The sequence below is a fragment of the Onychomys torridus genome, chromosome 2 (genome assembly GCF_903995425.1).
Source record: "Onychomys torridus chromosome 2, mOncTor1.1, whole genome shotgun sequence".
NCBI classification, from domain to species: Eukaryota; Metazoa; Chordata; class Mammalia; order Rodentia; family Cricetidae; genus Onychomys; species Onychomys torridus.
Window position 1 is genome coordinate 68776186 of NC_050444.1, and position 18621 is coordinate 68794806.

The 18621-nt window shown below is 44.9% G+C and overlaps 1 protein-coding gene across 3 annotated transcripts in view; it reads left to right on the top strand.

Moving 5' to 3' along the window:
• The window catches only part of Nr4a3 (nuclear receptor subfamily 4 group A member 3), a 38353-nt gene that overhangs the window by 4539 nt on the left and 15193 nt on the right, over nt 1-18621 (top strand). For all 3 annotated transcript variants that reach the window (XM_036179282.1, XM_036179281.1, XM_036179283.1), the window contains exons 3-5: nt 1312-2297; nt 6235-6364; nt 6812-6984. In XM_036179282.1, coding sequence (XP_036035175.1) covers nt 1314-2297; nt 6235-6364; nt 6812-6984 — 1287 coding nt within the window. In that variant the 5' untranslated portion in view covers nt 1312-1313. The remainder of the gene's footprint in view (nt 1-1311; nt 2298-6234; nt 6365-6811; nt 6985-18621) is intronic.

Consider the following 18621-nt stretch of genomic DNA (forward strand, 5'->3'; position numbering starts at 1 on the left):
ACTTGAAAAGAAGGCAGGCTTGAACTGGCTCCTCCTCACGGCTGCTTCTTCCAACAGGCCCTCACCACCCTTTTTCAAGTCAAGATTTCATCCCATACACGCATGACTCAATCAGATTTGGAAATGTGGGTAAGAGAAAGATGTCAAAGGAAATGTGAAACATGACCTCTGTGTTACTCACACCTTCACACACCGCACCCTCCAAAAAGTTAAGCACCTGGGTTTCCTTTGCCGCGGAAAAACCAACCACCAGGAACTCCCCATGTTACCACTTTGATTTAGCCATAAAAAAGGAAAATTATTAGAAAAATCATCCACTAGATCAGGTCCGTCTCAGCCACCTCAACCTCTGTGACTATAGCAAGTGCCTCAGATACCAGCTGCTTTGAGGGCCCAACCGAGGCAAACTGGCAGAGAAATTGCACCTGCTTTGAAATTGCTCTTTTCCTTTCCTCCCATCATGAGAAAATACCTAGACTAACTTGCCTGTTAGAAGAGCTGTTAACTGTTGTCATAAAACGGCTCTCATCTTACTGGATCGGAATATCGTCTTAGTCAGAATTGGGAGGTGTATACATACGTGCATCCTAGCACACAGTATCATAGAGAGCAAGCAAGTTTAGTGGGTGTGCTGTGTTGCAGCTGATCTTTTTCTTTGCAGATGGCATCAACTCCCCCGAGTCCATTTCCTGGGCCTACATGCCCACCTTACCACTTAAGCTGGCTGAAGTCATCAGTAGGGGTCCAGTTTGTGCAGGCTGCTAATCCTGTTTGGAGGAGTGGGTGGGAACCAGCGACCACAACTTGTGTGGGCAGCCTTAGTTGGCACTCATAAAATGTTAGCATGTCACTGCCTCCCTTGTCCCACACGGAACATCTTTTTCACCAGCTCATGGGTTTACAAATTAATGTGTGTAAGTCTTGGGGGATCAATGGCCTCCTTCTAACCCAAATGAACTAGCAAGGCCCTGCCTATGGCTAGGGAGACCACTCCAGTTGGTTTTTAGGACTTCAACTATTTTTTTAAAAATTCTCTGGGCGTATGAGAGAAAACATTTGTATCCAGATCTGGTGAACAGAGCAAGGGAAGTCTAAGTCAGCCCCAGGAGGTCAGGTTCTATTGTCTGTGGCCCCTTTGTCAGTCAGGGACTCAGCTGTCTGCCCACCAAGGAAGAAAGTAAGCTGGGGCACTCAGTCTTTGCCAGCAGGTGGGAGAGGATACCACTTCCTCTGCTTCCTGATTCAAGAGCATGAATCCAGCTGGCAAAGGAGTGTCGACTGGCTTTTGAGCCCTGTTCTCTGTCCCTGCAGATATGCCCTGCGTGCAAGCCCAGTATAGCCCTTCGCCTCCGGGGTCCACTTACGCCACGCAGACGTATGGCTCGGAATACACCACAGAAATCATGAACCCCGACTACGCCAAGCTGACCATGGACCTCGGTAGCACCGGGATCATGGCCACCGCCACAACGTCCCTGCCCAGCTTCAGTACCTTCATGGAGGGCTACCCCAGCAGCTGCGAACTCAAGCCCTCCTGCCTGTACCAAATGCCGCCCTCCGGGCCGCGGCCTTTGATCAAGATGGAAGAGGGCCGTGAGCACGGCTACCACCACCACCACCACCACCACCATCACCATCACCACCACCATCACCAGCAGCAGCAGCCACAGCCGCAGCAGCAGCAGCAGCCGTCCATTCCTCCTTCCTCTGGCCCCGAGGACGACGTAGTGCCCAGCACTTCCATGTACTTCAAGCAGTCTCCGCCGTCCACGCCGACCACGCCAGGCTTCCCCCCGCAGGCGGGGGCGCTGTGGGACGACGAGCTGCCCTCCGCGCCTGGCTGCATCGCACCCGGCCAGCTGCTGGACCCGCAGATGAAGGCGGTGCCTCCAATGGCTGCAGCGCGCTTCCCTCTCTTCCACTTCAAGCCCTCGCCGCCGCACCCTCCCGCGCCCAGCCCAGCGGGCGGCCACCACCTCGGCTATGACCCCACCGCCGCTGCTGCTCTCAGCCTGCCCCTGGGGGCCGCGGCTGCCGCGAGCAGCCAAGCTGCTGCGCTCGAGGGCCACCCGTACGGGCTCCCGCTGGCCAAGAGGACGGCCGCTCTGACCTTCCCACCGCTGAGCCTCACAGCCTCCCCTACAGCGTCCAGCCTGCTGGGAGAGAGTCCCAGCCTGCCATCGCCACCCAACAGGAGCTCATCATCCGGCGAGGGCACGTGTGCGGTGTGCGGGGACAATGCCGCCTGCCAGCACTACGGGGTACGCACCTGCGAGGGCTGCAAGGGCTTCTTCAAGGTGAGAGCATGCCTCCTCCAGGCGCTTCCTCCGCTCTGCAGTCAGGCCCCTTGCTGGGGCATCTAAGCAGGAGTAGCAACATTCTTGCCCCGGCCAGTACGAAAGCTCACTCACTGTGCATTCCTATTCCTAGGCTAGAACTTCAGACCTTGCTTTCTCGGGGCTTTTAAACTCGAAGTCTCGCACAAGAAGCTGTCCATGCACTTGATGAGTCGGCCCCAACCACATTGCCTTCTTAGTGTTTTTTTTTTTTGTTTGTTTATTTTTACTTCAACAATGCCCAAATGTCCTCATCTCTTCCCTGTGCACCCAGAGCGCCTGAGAGAATAGTGTCTGTATGTCAGGCCAGGGCATTTGTGTCTCAATCTTCACAGGAAGAACTGCTAGTCTAAAATTAGTCAGATTTAAGATTGAATTTTGGCCAGGCGGTGGTGCACTCCTTTAATCCCAGCACTTGGGAGGCAGAGGCAGGCAGATCTCTGTGAGTTCAAGGCCAGCCTGGGCTGCAGAGTGAGTTCCAAGAAAGGTACAAAGCTACACAGAGAAACTTTGTCTTAAAAAAAAAAAAAAATCAAGAAAGATTGAATTTTGGTCACTCATTAGCTGTTTTTATTCAGTGTGCTTTGAAGATAGAGGATAATTATTCTTGTTCCTTGAAGAAGAAAATGGAGGTTCAGAGAGGTCATTCAACTACCATAGAACTCATACTCAGAGAGTGAGGTGGATATAGGAGGTCAGCTCATATCGGTGTGCTCCCAACATGCCTCCTTTTCCCAGCTCTGCAGTGGCAGAATTGGGGTGGGGGCAAACTGGCTAGGGGCATTTTGGGACAGTTTCCTTCATAGAAGAGTAGAAGGCAGAACTCAGGCCTTGCCAATCTACCCGGCCTTCTAGGAACACTTGGCTCCCTGTATCTGTGCGCACACAGTACCCACGTTGGTCATTCTCTCATAGACACAGAGGAAAATTGTACAGTGGATGTGTCATCAGCCTCCTTATATTTATCAGCAAAAAAAGTGAACCCTAGAGACACACCCCTTGGGCAGGCAGGCTTGTACAGTGACATGGCTTAGGAACAGCTGGGTTCAGTAGTCTTTCCATCCCTGGTGTGTGTGTGTGTGTGTGTGTGTGTGTGTGTGTGTGTGTGTGTAGGGGGTGGACCAGCTTACTTATTCTCTTGTCTTCCTTTTGTCATCGAGTCTCAGACAGTTCTAGAAACTTCTGTCTTAGTCTCTTGACATCCTGACCTACTGATACTTCAGGCATGCTCAGACCCACCCACACAAATTTCATAGGCGAAGTGGAAAGCTTATGGGGTGACTAGGATGTGGGAGGCAAATAGAGTGTATTTAGGACTATGCTTGGAACTGGGGCTGGAAGATTCAAACAGGAGTCCTAACTTGTCACCACCTATCAGTTTATAACATTGAACATAAGTCTTCTTCCTAGATCGTCATTTCCCAACCAGTGGATCAAACCCAGAGAAAGGCGATATTAAATAAGATATCAACATATAAGAGCACTTCCTAGTCTTTAAAGAGCCATGAAACAATAGTTATTAATGAATGAAGACTCAGAAGCATTTATGACAATGTACGTGTTTGTATTTGGACATACAAACCAACAGGGAGTTATTTCTAATGTGACAATGAGTATCATGTCACTCACTGCATTCTCTAGGTAAATGAAGGATGCTTGGATAAAGATGCTCCCATGTCCAATGCCCCAAAGTTACACAAGCTTATGGCATTTTAAGGGCAGAACTTCCTTGTAATGAGCCACTCAGGTTAGCCTTTGTGTTTTTCCCTCAGTATTAGGGACTGAATGTGGGGCTGCTTTGTGCTTGCTAGGCAGGTACTCTACCACTGAGCTAGAACCCAACCCCAGGTTAGCCTCCTCCCTTTTTCTCTCTTTCTCTCCCACCCCCAGTTGCCTACTCAAGATGTCCCAAAGCTACTTCCACATAACTGCATTCCTTTAGTGGGTTTGATGTTGTTTTTATAGCATTTCAGTGGAAATGCTGAAGGGCAATGAACAGTCAGCAGGAAAGGAGAAAAGAAAGATACTCCAGTAAGAGCTGAATGAAGACTCTACAGTAGAGCCATCCCTAAATCAATGAGAACTCATCACAACATGGGAGTGTAAACATCCCCAGTCTAAACCCATGCACCAGCCCTTCCCCAACACCGTCCCTCTTCTTCAGCATTCCCTTGAAAACAGATCTAGACTTGAAAGGGTGGGGGCAGGCTGGGGTAGGACCACCACACAGATCTGTTAATTAAGGGGACTGGAGCCGGATTTACCCAGTGGCTTTCTACCATTAAATTGAATTCTTTAAAAATGTGACATGAAGTGCAGTTAATGATAGGAATTCGGTGATTGAACTGTAACGATCTCTCTGTCCTTACACTGTGCAGACACACACAAATGTGGGGAAGACTTCGGGTTATTGGGAAAATGTATACCTGAAGCAAAATGCCACAAGTGCTGAAATCGGCATGCTGCCTTGAGGCCAGTGTGGAGAAAGAGAGCTAGGACCGCTGGCCGTGTTCTGTGAAAGAAAGGGCGTGTCATTCAAAGGCTCCTGTCAATACAGACTGCTATCAATATGGAGAGTGAGGTGCTGAAAACGCAGAAGTCTTTCAGAGTTTTGCATTTAAACCCAGCAACCATGCCTTAGGATTGGCACAGGCTGGGGTTGCATATGTATAATCATTCCCTTAAATGAATGGAAAGATGACAGGGTAAAACTGAAACTTGGGAAATAAGAGTGGAAAAGAAAGGATAAACATAAAACTGGAATTCTGAACCCAAAACACATCACTAAGCACAGCTTACCTAAACTTCTTTTAAAACATTGCCCAGATTTCCCAGATAAATTCAGTGTTCTGCTCTAGGTAGAGCTGTGTAGGTCCAGGTCCTTCAGAACAATCCATCCTCAGTGGTAAACATACAACCATTTGCACAAAGATTTTTATGGGTTTGTTTGTTTGCTTGCTTGCTTGTTTCCTTAAAGCATCATTTTACATTTGGAGCATAAGATTACATTTAATTATTGCTCCGTGTGTTATTTCAAAAGTCTATGTGATTCAGAAAACTATGATGTTATTTTTATCTCCAATATCAAGTTTTATGATGTGTCTTTGACAATGTGGTTCTTTTTGGTGTCTGTAATAATAGTCATTTATGAAATACTGGGATGTATATGACTTTCACATTTCTTTTTCTTGTTCTTACCCGGCTTTGGGTTTTCTTTCTTGGAGATGATAGTGATTTTTCTATCCAACTTTAAGAATTGGAAGTCAGAAACAACCAGTTTATTATGTGTATCCATTAAAAGATAAAGTAAGTTAAGTAGTGCGATCATGTGGATTTCTTTTTTAATTAAAACATGATTTCCTATTTATTTTAGAATGAAAACATTATTTCCTATATATTTGAGCGAGACAAACCCTGATTTTACTCTGTATGATTTCATCTCTATTGAGTAACAAAATCAGTTATTGTGATAGCTGGCTTACAATAGTGATACCATCCATAGGACAGCCCAGATAATTCTGATTTTATTTTAATAAGGTCAGCGATAATCAGGGGAGTAGAACAAGTAGAAAATTGTTCCCAAGGGGATATTAAAAGTGGAGATAATCCAATCCTCTGAGGTACGATATGTTGACCTGGTAATTTCAGATATGATTTTATCATTCAGAGTTGGGTGCCTCCTGAGACTCGCTTCAGAACAACCCAAGATGATTTTCACTGTCAGCCAGGAACACTAATAAAATTGTTTTTCCTGCAGGCTAGCGTGTTAGGAAATTAAATTTATCTAATTATACAAATTGCACTGTCGCTTTTCACATTGTAATTAAAATACATCTTGTCAGGTCTTACCTCTTTCCAGAAACTATTAGTTGACTATCTCTGTATTATATTTTCTCAGAGAACGGTGCAGAAAAATGCAAAATATGTTTGCCTGGCAAATAAAAACTGCCCAGTAGATAAGAGACGTCGAAATCGATGTCAGTACTGCCGATTTCAAAAGTGTCTCAGTGTCGGGATGGTTAAAGAAGGTAAGAACATATGCTTTTCATCCAGTTTGCTTATGCATATCCTCAAACAGCGAAATCTGCTAATATTTACATTGAGGCAGCAAATTTTCCTAGTGTCTCTTTCTTTCAAACATTTTCTTTTTAATGGTATTTATATTTACACTAAAGTAACATTGAGGACTCCTTATTCTAATTTCTCAAAAATCAATTTTTTTAAAGCCATTATTCTATTTGAGAAGGAGATTTTCAGAGCTAACATGTAAGTACAGGATATCTTTTTTTCCCCTCATTATTTCAACTCTTACTCAATCACTGTTGAGCATTATTCCAAACTTAACACTGCTTTGAAATGGTGGATCTCATTCATCATTGCCAAACTCTAATGTGTTTGGATTCCTTTTCGTGATTTATGCCTATTCTGAATGTGATCTTTAAACATTGGTTTCTTCTCTCTCTGTGTCTCAACAGTCGTGCGTACAGATAGTCTGAAAGGGAGGAGAGGCCGGCTGCCTTCCAAACCAAAGAGCCCACTACAGCAGGAGCCCTCACAGCCTCCCCCGCCATCTCCTCCGATCTGTATGATGAATGCCCTTGTCCGAGCTTTAACAGATGCAACACCCAGAGATCTTGATTATTCCAGAGTAAGTTCACTAAATGTTCTTGAATGATTATGCTACTCCATTCATGACAATAGTTAACAAGACTTGATTGAATGACTGTGCCTGGTACTGTGCTAGTCAGTAGCCTACCTTTTCTATAGTTTTCATTTCATTTAGCAACTAGTGCACTCACTATACTAAATAATTTTTGCTTTATTGACTCTCTAAATGCCTTAACAATGACCCTGACAGGGCTACACCTGCCACATGTTTGGTTGCAGGATTCCTGGCGGTGCCAATGAAAAGCTTCACAGGTGAACCACAATTTGTAGTTCTTTGATGCTTTAGAAATTGTGACTATTGTGATCAAACCCTCTGGGTAAGCCCCAAGTTATCCTTAAGCAGTCTACCCAATTGCATCCTCATTGATTAACTTGCTGTTTATTTGGGGGGATTAGACCCTGGGAGGAGCAAGCCCTGGCCTTGGCATCAGGGGCATCAGGAGGTCTGGGATGGAATGCTGCCTTTTCTGTTTCCTGCCTGTGTCACCTGGCTCCTGTTCTTGACTTTCTCCTCCCCGCAGTGAAAATGATTACCATATTTAACACCAGAGGAGGGTTCTGAGCATCAGTCACACAAGGATGAAAAACCATTTTGAAAAACATAAATGATTACCAGTGTTGTTATTTCAGTCAACCAAAACATATCAACATTTTAATTTAACATAGGACATCATTTAAAAAAAAAAATCTCACCAGTATGAATGTGGGAGCCCATTTTTGGGTTCCTCGTGGCTTTACCCAGCAGGTCCACATAGAGGATGATTAGGGCCACCGGCCTGAGTGCAGGTGTCTGAGATGGTCTGCACTGGGCTGTGCTGGGGGGAGGTCTTTTGCTCTGCCCCCTTGGCAGTTCTATAAATACCCTGGGGCAGAGACAGTCGGGCCTGTTGGAATAGGTTCCAGGCCCTCTCGAGGCTATCCTGTATTTTCTATCTGTTTATCTCCACACTATAAATCCTTCTAATATTTCCTGCTGCTCACACTCAAGAAAACTCTGGGGAACTGTGGGGTTGGTGGGTAAATGCCCCACACATGAAGCCTGCAAATTTCCCTAAGAAGGGCCATAAAAGACTTTTGAGAAAAATTACAGCACAATAAGGCCATTTTTATAAGACTTTGAAAAGCAGAGTTCTAGTAAAATATAGTCAGTACAGATGGAAGAAGGGGAAAAAATGTCTAGTTCCTGAATAAGCCTTCATGTTAGAATATGAGACACTGTATCATGCTGTCTCATTGCACCCTTGAAAGAGCTACAAGCTGTAAGGGGTATTACCTCCACTTGAAGACAAGCTTAGAAACACAAATGAAGAAAGGCCAGTGTGGGGGTCTCCCATTGGTTGATCTGATTGCCTTCCCCATGGCTAATTCAGCATTCCAGCATCTGGGTGAATGCTTGGCAAGGAACAGGAGTATGCCTTTGCTATGTGGCCTCCTTTTAGGTTGTAGTGTTGACAGAGATGATAGCATACATGCTGAGAGACTCTTGCCCTCCTCCCTACCCTCATCCTAGGCAGCAAAGCCTTCTCTACACCTGATCACAAGCCTCCCTATAAGTAGCATGGTAGATCCTTAGCACCAAAGGTTGAGGACTCTTATTCTGATTTTAAGTAGCATCTCTTGATGAAAGTCAAGTCTCAAATAGTATAACAGTATAACAGAATAATGCACTGACTCAGGGCTCAGGCTTTGAAAGCAGGCAAGTCTAGATGAAAATCCCATTGCCCACATTTACTAGCTGGGTGACCTTGAGAAACTGATCTTTTAATGCCTCAGTTTCCTCATCTTTGTTATTTGGTAATATTATCTGCTTCCCAAGATAGTTTGTGAAGATTAAATATGATGACATTTGTCAAAACTTCAGCATGGTACCTGGTATGTCATTACTTTGATCAACTTTTTACTCTGGCCATTTATCAAATGTGCTAATAAGTATAGGCACTACACAGTCCAGTGTCATGTAGCAACATCGTTAAGATAAGAAGTATTATCCCCACGGTCCTATAAGAGAATCAAAACAAAGAGAAGTGAAAGAGTTGACTGGCCCAAGGTCACTAAGCAGAACACATCTATCAGAGGTCAGATTAGAGGTCACACTCATAGTAGGTGGGAAATACTATTTGGACATGAAGACTCTCCTCCCCAAAGCACCTCTGCCTCTCCCTCTGCAGTTCATCTGCATCCATGAAGCTTATAGGTGCTGCTTTAGCTAAGGCTGTGTCATGCAATCTGGCCTCGTCCCATGGCTTTTACCATTGCTACTGATGGTCAATCCAGAAAAGTTGCCTCCCCGAGAATGATGTTGTATCCCCAAACTATCTAATTATCAGTCTCCATGGCCTAATTTCTCATGCAGTGGCAAAATCTCCTTAGTACGTTGAGTTGTCCCAGCTGGGAACTGTCTCTACATTGAAAAAAATCAATCCTGTGTGTTTGCTTGTCTCTGCACTGTTCAGTCTGTTAGTCTGGAGTCATCATCTTCATCAACAAACATTTATCCAATTTAGTTGTTAGCTTTGCCCCAAATACAGATTGCCAATGCCAAAGTCTGGGTCATACAGATGTTACCTATGAGGCCTACCTCAATTTTACAAAGCATATTTATTTTAATTGCATTGTTTTGGAATCAGGTTGAACTTCATCGCTTGGGTTCTCCTGCATTTAGCTAGCTCTACAAAATTATCAAAAATTGGACCAAAATCAACTAAATTAAAAGACTTTTAAAAAAATACAGTGAGCTTTCATCAAAAACTTGGAAGAAGACACAGGAGCATGCTGATCACATTTGCAGATGACAGAAAGCTGGGAGGAATCTGCTAATATGATGGATGTCAGTATCAACATTCAGAACGATCTCGACAGGTTGGAACAGGAAGGGCTGAAACCATCACGAAGAAAGTTAACAGAAATAAATGTGAAGCTCAACATTTAGATCTTGTTAAAGGGGAGAGCCTTGGCTTGTCAGTGGTTCATTCAGGAGTTTATTCCACAGACACTCAGTATGATCCAACCAAGTGTGTGTATGTGGAAGCAGGGAGAGGTGCTAAATTACCTGCTGTGGTAGGAGAAGTATGGGACCAGAATTCAATTCCATATGGTCCCATGGACTCTGTCCTTTCAGATCACACTTCAAGGATTGAGTCTAATCCAAGGCCAATTTAAGGGGGAATGTAGCTACACTGTTTCTGGAAAATTATGAGAGATGGTTGGAGAAAAAAAGGAAGATACATAGAAAAGGGAGGCTTGTAGGAATTAGGTCACTCTCACTCTCTCTCTTCTGTATCAAAAAGAAAAAAATACTTCTGTTCCCACTGGTAAATCTAGAGAAAGAAGATGGTGGCGGGGGTGGAAGGGCATGCCTTCAAAGCTGCTCTGAGGGCAAGTTCTCTGATCCAGAAACAACTGCTGTCAGAGTGAGGTCAGCAAACCAAGGAGTAACCAAGGACAGCACATGACAGGATTCTCCATAAAGGGAAAGGTTGTCTGCATGACATTAAGTCCTTTCCAACTTTTAAGACTTTATGATCCTGAGGTTTACTTTTTGGTTCCTTAATGTAAGCACTTGCAAAAATATACAAGAATGTGTAGTGTGTGTGTGTGTGTGTGTGTGTGTGTGTGTAACTTACATGATTATGTAACATGACTTTGTTACCTATCAAAATATTAGAAATGGTGCTGAGGAGATGTCTAAAGTTGGTGAAGTGGCATACCACCCCAGCATGAATACCTGAGTTCAAATCCCCAGTAGCATACACTTGAAATTCTAGAGCTGGTGAGGTGGCCATGTCCCAGGATTGCTTGGATTTACTGGCCATCCAATCTAGCCAATGGTGAGCTCCAGGTTACATGTAAGACTCTTTCCCAAACATAGAATGGATTAGGGAGAGGAATTGGGGGTGAATATGATGAAAGTATATTGTATGTATATGGTGGTTTGAATAAGAATGTCCCCCATAGAATCATATTATTTGAGTGCTTAGTTACCAAGGAGTGACACTGTTTGAGAAGGATTAGGAGGTATGGACTTGTTGGAGTAGGTGTGGCCTTGTTGGAGGAAGCATGTCACTGGGGATGGGCTTTGAGGCTTTAAAGAACCAGGCCCAGGTTCTTTCTCTCAGCCTACAGATTAGGATATAGCTCAGAACTAGTGCTTCAGTATCATGTGTGCCACAATGCTCCCTGCCATGTGCAAACCCCAATCAAATGCTTTCTTTTATGAGTTGCCTTGGTTATGGGGTCTCCAAATAGAAAGTGGCTAAGATAATGCATCGATAACATTTTCAAAAAAATTAATATTTTTCAAATGATTAGAAAATTTTAAAGGTGGAGAATTGTCAAGGAACTCACAGGACATTGACCTCTGGTCTCCACACACACACATAGGCATACACACATATGCTTATACCCTTACATACAGATACACAGACACACCCTTAAAACAAAAAGTTAATAAAACAGGCAAGATGGCTCAATGGGTAAAGGCTTTTGCTGCCAACCCTGATGGCCTGAATTCAGTCCCCAGAACCTGCATGATAAATGAAGACAAACAAACCCCACACCATGGCACTGGAGTGCCCACACACATACACAAAAGTAAGCAAATAAGAAAAAGAAAAGAACTTCTCTAAATGAATGAAATAAAATGTTAGAGTCAGACACCATCGTAAATCCTTTTCACATAAGCTCTCAATTCTGCCACCAAAATTATGATGCCAGTACTTTATTTAAAGGTTGTCGTTGCCTGAAATTAAGCTTGTATAATACCATCCCCTTAAAGATTTATAATTATGAAATCACAGCACTGAATGACCTTGAGATCATCTAAGACAACCCCCCCCCCCTTGCTGTGTTTTCAGAGAAATAAATGAAGGCTCAGCAGGGGCATTTCTGTGGCCTGAGACTGGTGGCAGGGCTGAGATGAGACACAGCCACTCAAGGGGATGCTTCTGTGCCATCATATGATCCCTGCTAGTTAATGACAATGTACTAGGTTGTTTTTTAAGTAGAAATTTCATTTGATTTTTTTTAAACTAAAATACTAGTAATATATATTTATATTATACCATCACATTTATGGTATAGTATTATATGGTAGTATTACGTCACTTTTATTAGATTTATTTTTTATGTTTTTGAGTGTTTTCCTTGTGTGTATGTCTGTGTACCACATGGGTACCTGGTGCCCGAAGAGGTCAGAAGAGGGCATCTGATCCCTTGGAACTGGAGTTAGATGCTTGTGAGCTCTCATGTGGGTGCTGGGAGTTGAACTTAGGTCCTCTGAAAAATCAGCAAGTGCTCTAAACCTCTGAGCTATTTCTCCAGCCTTTTATCTTTTTTTTTAATCAATTCATTCAGAAGTAAATACAAAGGAACACATTGTTTTCTGTACATTGGCAGTCACCCAATCCCTCTCTCCGCTACTGATATTAACATTTTAGTATGCATTCATAGCTTATTGTATGTTACACATAAAGTTGTCCTGTCAAGTTTGAGGCTGACAGTTGATTTGGCCAATACAATCTTCTAACAGTACTAGCTGCTCCCCCAGTGATTGGGTCCATAGAGAAAGAAGAAAGTGTCTGCCAGCCAGTGCTTTTTAATCTCCATGTGGCAAGATATGTGCCTTAAAGGTGGAAACTGAGTGAACCCTTTTCTCCCTGAATGTGGAAAAAGGAAGGGTTTTGTTCCAAGGCACAGAGGGAGTGAATGTTTTAAGAGGCCAGGACGAGCACTCCTGAGCTCTGTGACGCATTCCTGGCTCTGGAACCTGCACTTCTCCTGTGGGCCAAACTTCTCTCCCTCAAAAATGAGCTCAGATCATTGTACATCAGCGCAGTCAAAACATGTCACATTTGATTTGTTTCTACCCGCGATGCTGCTATTCCCTGCCCCACAGTTGCTTTTAATTTAGCAATACAAGTATATATAGATCCCGGGCTTGGCTTCAGTGCCTGCATAATTACTAATGAGGAAATATACTTAATGTCCTCATTAGTTGGTCACTCCAAGTATTTTTCAGCACGCTAGGATGTTTTCTGGTAATCCGTGCCACTTAGTGCAGTAACAGACTGCAACTGGGAGAACCATTGCTCACATCAAACCAGACACCAGCAAATGTCACTTAAATGCTAATGAGGTAGCCTTAAGACCCAACATGGCTACCACATGTTAGACTTACAGAGACCACAGCATGAAGCCTACAAATACTGGTTTCAAGACGCTTTGGGGAAGACGTTTCCCAGGCAATTCACTGCATGGCATCAGCCAGCTCCCACCATGAAGGCCTTCAGTGTGAGTGGTGATGAGGTTAGACCAAGTGCACAGCTGTGATCTCTCCTAGTCCTCTTAGTCCCTAACCCTCCCATCACTGAAGCTGACACCTAGAGTTCCACTATGAATATGGACCAGCATCTCCCTTGATGTGGTACCCAGACTGCCTCCAGGCCAGCATCTCCTTGTGTGTGGTACCTAGACTGCCTCCAGGCCAGCATCTCCTTGAGTGTGGTACCCAGACTACCTCCAGGCCAGCATCTCCTTGTGTGTGGTACCCAGACTGCCTCCAGGCCAGCATCTCCTTGTGTGTGGTACCCAGACTGCCTCCAGGCCAGCATCTCCCTGGATGTGGTACCCAGACTACCTCCAGGCCAGCATCTCCTTTTATGTGGTACCCAGACTGCCTCCAGGCCAGCATCTCCCTGGATGTGGTACCCAGACTGCCTCCAGGCCAGCATCTCCCTGAGTGTGGTACCCAGACTGCCTCCAGGCTAGCATCTCCCTGGATGTGGTACCCAGACTGCCTCCAGGCCAGCATCTCCTTGTGTGTGGTACCCAGACTGCCTCAAGGCCAGCATCTCCTTTTATGTGGTACCCAGACTGCCTCCAGGCCAGCATCTCCCTGGATGTGGTACCCAGACTGCCTCCAGGCCAGCATCTCCCTGAGTGTGGTACCCAGACTGCCTCCAGGCTAGCATCTCCCTGGATGTGGTACCCAGACTGCCTCCAGGCCAGCATCTCCTTGTGTGTGGTACCCAGACTGCCTCAAGGCCAGCATCTCATTGTGTGTGGTACCCAGACTGCTTCCAGGCCAGCATCTCCCTGGGTGTGGTACTCAGACTACCTCCAGGCCAGCATCTCCTTGGGTGTGGTACCCAGAGTGCCTCAACCACAAAGAACGGCAGTGTTTGCTTTAACTTGCAGGTTTCCCCCAGGTCACTCCCAGACCTACTGATTTAAGACTTGAAAGAAATAATCTTTATCTTAATAGGAGCCTCAGATGATTCTTTGGCTTTGTAAGGTTTGAGAGCCACCAATGTAGTTTAATAATGACAATTCAACTTTACTTAGGGATGAGAAAGGATGAGCTATAAAGTTTCCAGGAAGCATTAAATTCACTTAAAAAATATATAGGGCAGCACATGGATGGTTGATCTGAGAAAGCTCTGCCCTCTTGGAGTTTACTGCCATTGAAAGAGGAAAAAGGTACTGAAAACATCACCCACAGTAATACCATTAGTGGCAGGAGGGACACTTTTTTGGGGTTTTGGTTTGTGATTTTTGTTTTGTTTTGTTTTGCTTTTAGTTTTTCTAATAGAGGGGCACAGACAGATCAAAAAAAAGAAAGTTGGGAAAAATATATTCATCACCAATCTTTTTCATTACCAATTTTTAAAATGTGGCTTTAAATTTATTTTATTTATCAGCCTATGTGTAGTGTATGCATGTGTTCCAGTGTACATGGGTACATGTGTGGGGTGAACATGCACATGGCTGGTGGAGTCCAAAGATTGATGTCTGGTGTCTTCCTCCATCACTCTCCACCATATGTTTTGAGAAAGGGTCTCTTGTGAACCTGGATCTAGCTAAGCTTGCTTCAGGGATCCCTTGTCTCTACACCTTTAGCAGGTTAGGAATTATGGGTGGACCATCGTGTCTACCTGAGTTTTATAGAAGTTCTTCATGATTGCATAGCAAGTGTTTTGTGCACTCAGCCATTTCTCCAGCCCTAAAATGTCACTCTTTAAAGTACAAAAACCCAAGACTATGTATATACACAGTTTGACTCATATAATGATCACATGAGAGAAAAGTCACATCCTAAGGGGGGGTGGGAAGGGAATCCATTTCCTTCATATATTTCATATATTTATCAAGAGCTGAAAGTGCGATACATATTCAGCTCCATTCTGCTATTAAAGCATCACGTGACTAATTTTTCAGAGTGCTTTTCTCTAGCTGAATAACTTAAGGGCCTAGGCAACTGCTGAAACCTGACCCCCACAGTTGCTACTGAATGCATTGTGCAGGCTGTTTGGGTTAAAACCCGTATCCATTTGCTGTTGTGTGCAGCAAACAGTTCTCCTCCTAGGGCCTCGTAGAAATCTCCATCTGCCGTGGCTGTCAGTGAAGGTGCTGCTACATCCTGCCTAGAGCTAAAGCCGGACTCTGTCGGATCAAGTGTCCTGATAGGCTGGCATTAAACACTAGCAGAGACAGAGAGAAATGTTTGTTTAGAACAATCTTTCTCTATTTGACCTGTTTCAGTGGAATAATCAGTGAACAAATACCTTAGGGTATCTTGCCCAGAGTTGTAGGGACTGTATGTAGGCACAGATGGGGGTCCAGCTCTTCCACTTCCAGGCTTAAGTGGCTCGGCCAGGCAGAATATCTGGAATCTTTGGCCTGTTTCTTTAAATTCTATGTTCAGAGGAACATACATGATCCTTCTCTCCCCACCTGCTACTGGTAGCTCAGGTTGCATCTAATTTTGGTTCCAGAATTCTGGGACTTGGACAAGAATGACTGCAGGTGAATCCCAAAGGGTTTGCAGGTAGGCAAGCTGGGCCTGTGGGGTTTTGTTCTGTGTTTTGTTTTTGAATTTTTTCCCTTGCTGAGTTCTGTCAAAGTAAAGTTCATGCCCCAAGCAGGCAGGGGCTGCTCTTACCAGAGCAGGAGGCATGAACTGTAAGCCCAGCAGGCCTTGGGCCTGCAGAGAACCCTGGAGAAAACTGCTTGCTCTGGTGGGTTCTGAGCAAATACTGGAAGCAGAACTGTTGTTGATTCCTGAGCCCTGGTTTTGGGGAAGCCAATACAGGAAGTGGTAAATTGCGGTTCCTATTCCCAGTGGGGAGTTTGCAAGTCCTTTAGGTTTTTCTCCCTCCACTCAACCCACTATTGAACAACAAGCTCATGCACGACCAGAGTCCAAGTCTAGGCCATGACATCATACCTGGTGTGACTTAGCAGTATTTACAACCTTTGAATGCATGAGGCAGGGGAATCATAGCAATTAGCTAATCCGCTGGATACCCAGAGACTACAACAGGCACAGAGCAGTTGCTCTGTGACTTGTCTAGAGATGCACAGCTGATCTCTTTTCTCAACTCTTCTCCAGTTAAGAGAGTACATGTTTAAAAAAAAAAAAAAAAAAAGATGGCGGACTCACTCAGGGTCTCATGGTCTTTTCAAATGTCCTCCAGAAGGGAGCTGCCTCCATTTCCTGGACTTGTTCCCACGCTCCATGATACCACTCAGTATCTGAGACCTCATAAAATCCCAGGTAAACTGTGGGATTGTTGTGAACAAAGGAAGCAGGGCTCTGAACTAGACCTGATGTTACAAGACCTTAGAAGGTTAAGGTGAAAATGAGAAAGCTTCTGCTTAATACAGTACAGTCTCCATTCAATAAATGTGGGAGGTGAGGGGTAGTGACCCTGTTGGAACTCTTTATCAGTAACATCACTGTCATCTTTTTAATTCACTCTACATCTCAGGCCCTTCCCAAAGAAACACAAAAGAGCTTCAAAGATGTCATTATCTCTACTCTATCAAGAAGAAAACTGGCCCCCACTACAATATTTCACAAATTAGGGGCCCAGATAGGGTTAAGGTCCATGGGCTCAACATCTGATGTCTATTGGTTCCTATCTTTACTACTTCTGGGTAAACAGAAAAAACAGACCCATTTACTTCTAGTGGCTCTTCACGTGAGGCAGTTTCTGCAGGAGCACCTTGCTGTTCATTGGCTTCTCGTCAGCTGTTTCTCCTCCAATCAGGTCTGGGCTTTGTGGCAAACTGAGGCACCCACCCTGACTATTCTTGCACTAAAAAGAAATAAAGTCAGTGGGGATGTAGTTCAGTGATAGAGCACCTACCTGACATGTACAAGGTGTGAGTCTGATCCTTTGCAGCCAAGCCTTTTCAGAACCTGTGAGGGGTGCTGAGGATTAAACATCAGAGCCTTAATCATTCCGTGTAAGTAGTAAGCTGCGTCCCCAGCCAACACCAGACATATTAACAGTCAGCTTGTAGTCCCAGTACTCAGGAGGCAGAGGCAGCAGGGTTGCTGCAAGTTTGAGGCCATCCTATGTAGTGGTCTATGTAGTGAGTTTCAGGCCAGCCGTGGCCCCATAGTAAGACCCTGTCTCTAAATATAAAAACCGAAGTCAAGAGGCATAGGACTTAAAATCCCAGGCCTTAAGCCTACCATTGTCACTTACATAACCCAGGAAAGTTTCACAGCTCCTCTGAGTCTCCTCACTTATAAAATAAAGAGTAAAAGCCCTGCTTGGTGAGGATCAAGGGGCAGGGCTACGAAGCTGCTCTTCCAGGGAACATCAGGGAAGGCAGTGGGGCACCACCCAGGACAGCAGTGGGGCACCACCAGGGGCGGCAGTGGGGCACCTGTTCACACTGCAGCTCTCACATCTCTGTGCTGTTGTCTTCCCTTGGTCTTCATTGTGCCATGTAGATCATCCTGCCTGATGTGGAAACGGTTTTGCCTCCATTGAGCCAGGCAAACCTGTACCTTTACCAGAGTAGACCAAAGCTTGAGAGAGGTCTTCTCCCCTCATCTTCCTCCCCCCTCCTCCTCTGTCTTCCTCTTCTCCCCACCTTCTACCCCCAGGTTCCTAGGTCTGTGCTGTCTAGTATGTCTTTCTGTGATAAGGAACATGTACCCCACCCCACGTGACAGTTACACACCTGAAATTTTGTCTGATTTTGATTAATACAAGCAGTCACAATCCCCAAGACTGGTGCATACAGCTGTCTGGACTCTGCCACAGAGGAACCCCCCATCCAATACACACACACACACACACACACACACACACACACACACACACACACACACTTCCAGATTTATCTCATAGCAATCCATCAACAGCTAGCAAAAGTTAATCATCTTTTCTCCTATTGGTTAGCTATGTGATTTTCACACTTCCATGTACATTAGAACCCTCAGCTTTGTAAGAAGCAGTCTGTTGGACCCACTCACCTCCAGAGTTTCTGATGAAGCAGGCCCGAGATTGCCATTTCTAGCACAATACCCAGTGTTGCTGACACTACTGGTCTAGAAACTATACTTTGAAAATCTCTGGCTCCTTACTGAGGGCGTCTTTTTGGGATGCCACAATGCTACAGCAAAACCCATGGAGCCAGAAGGCCTACTCAGACCCAAGACCCTAGGGCAGTGGTTTCCATGTGGGCAGTGGTTTCTCCCATGGGATGCTCTGTGGTATCATCTGTGGAGCTTTTAAAGTTCCCAACAGGCAGACCTTACTCCAGACCACTTATTGCCCTCTCTGGGGGCAGAACTGAGACACAAGTGCTTTATAAAGCT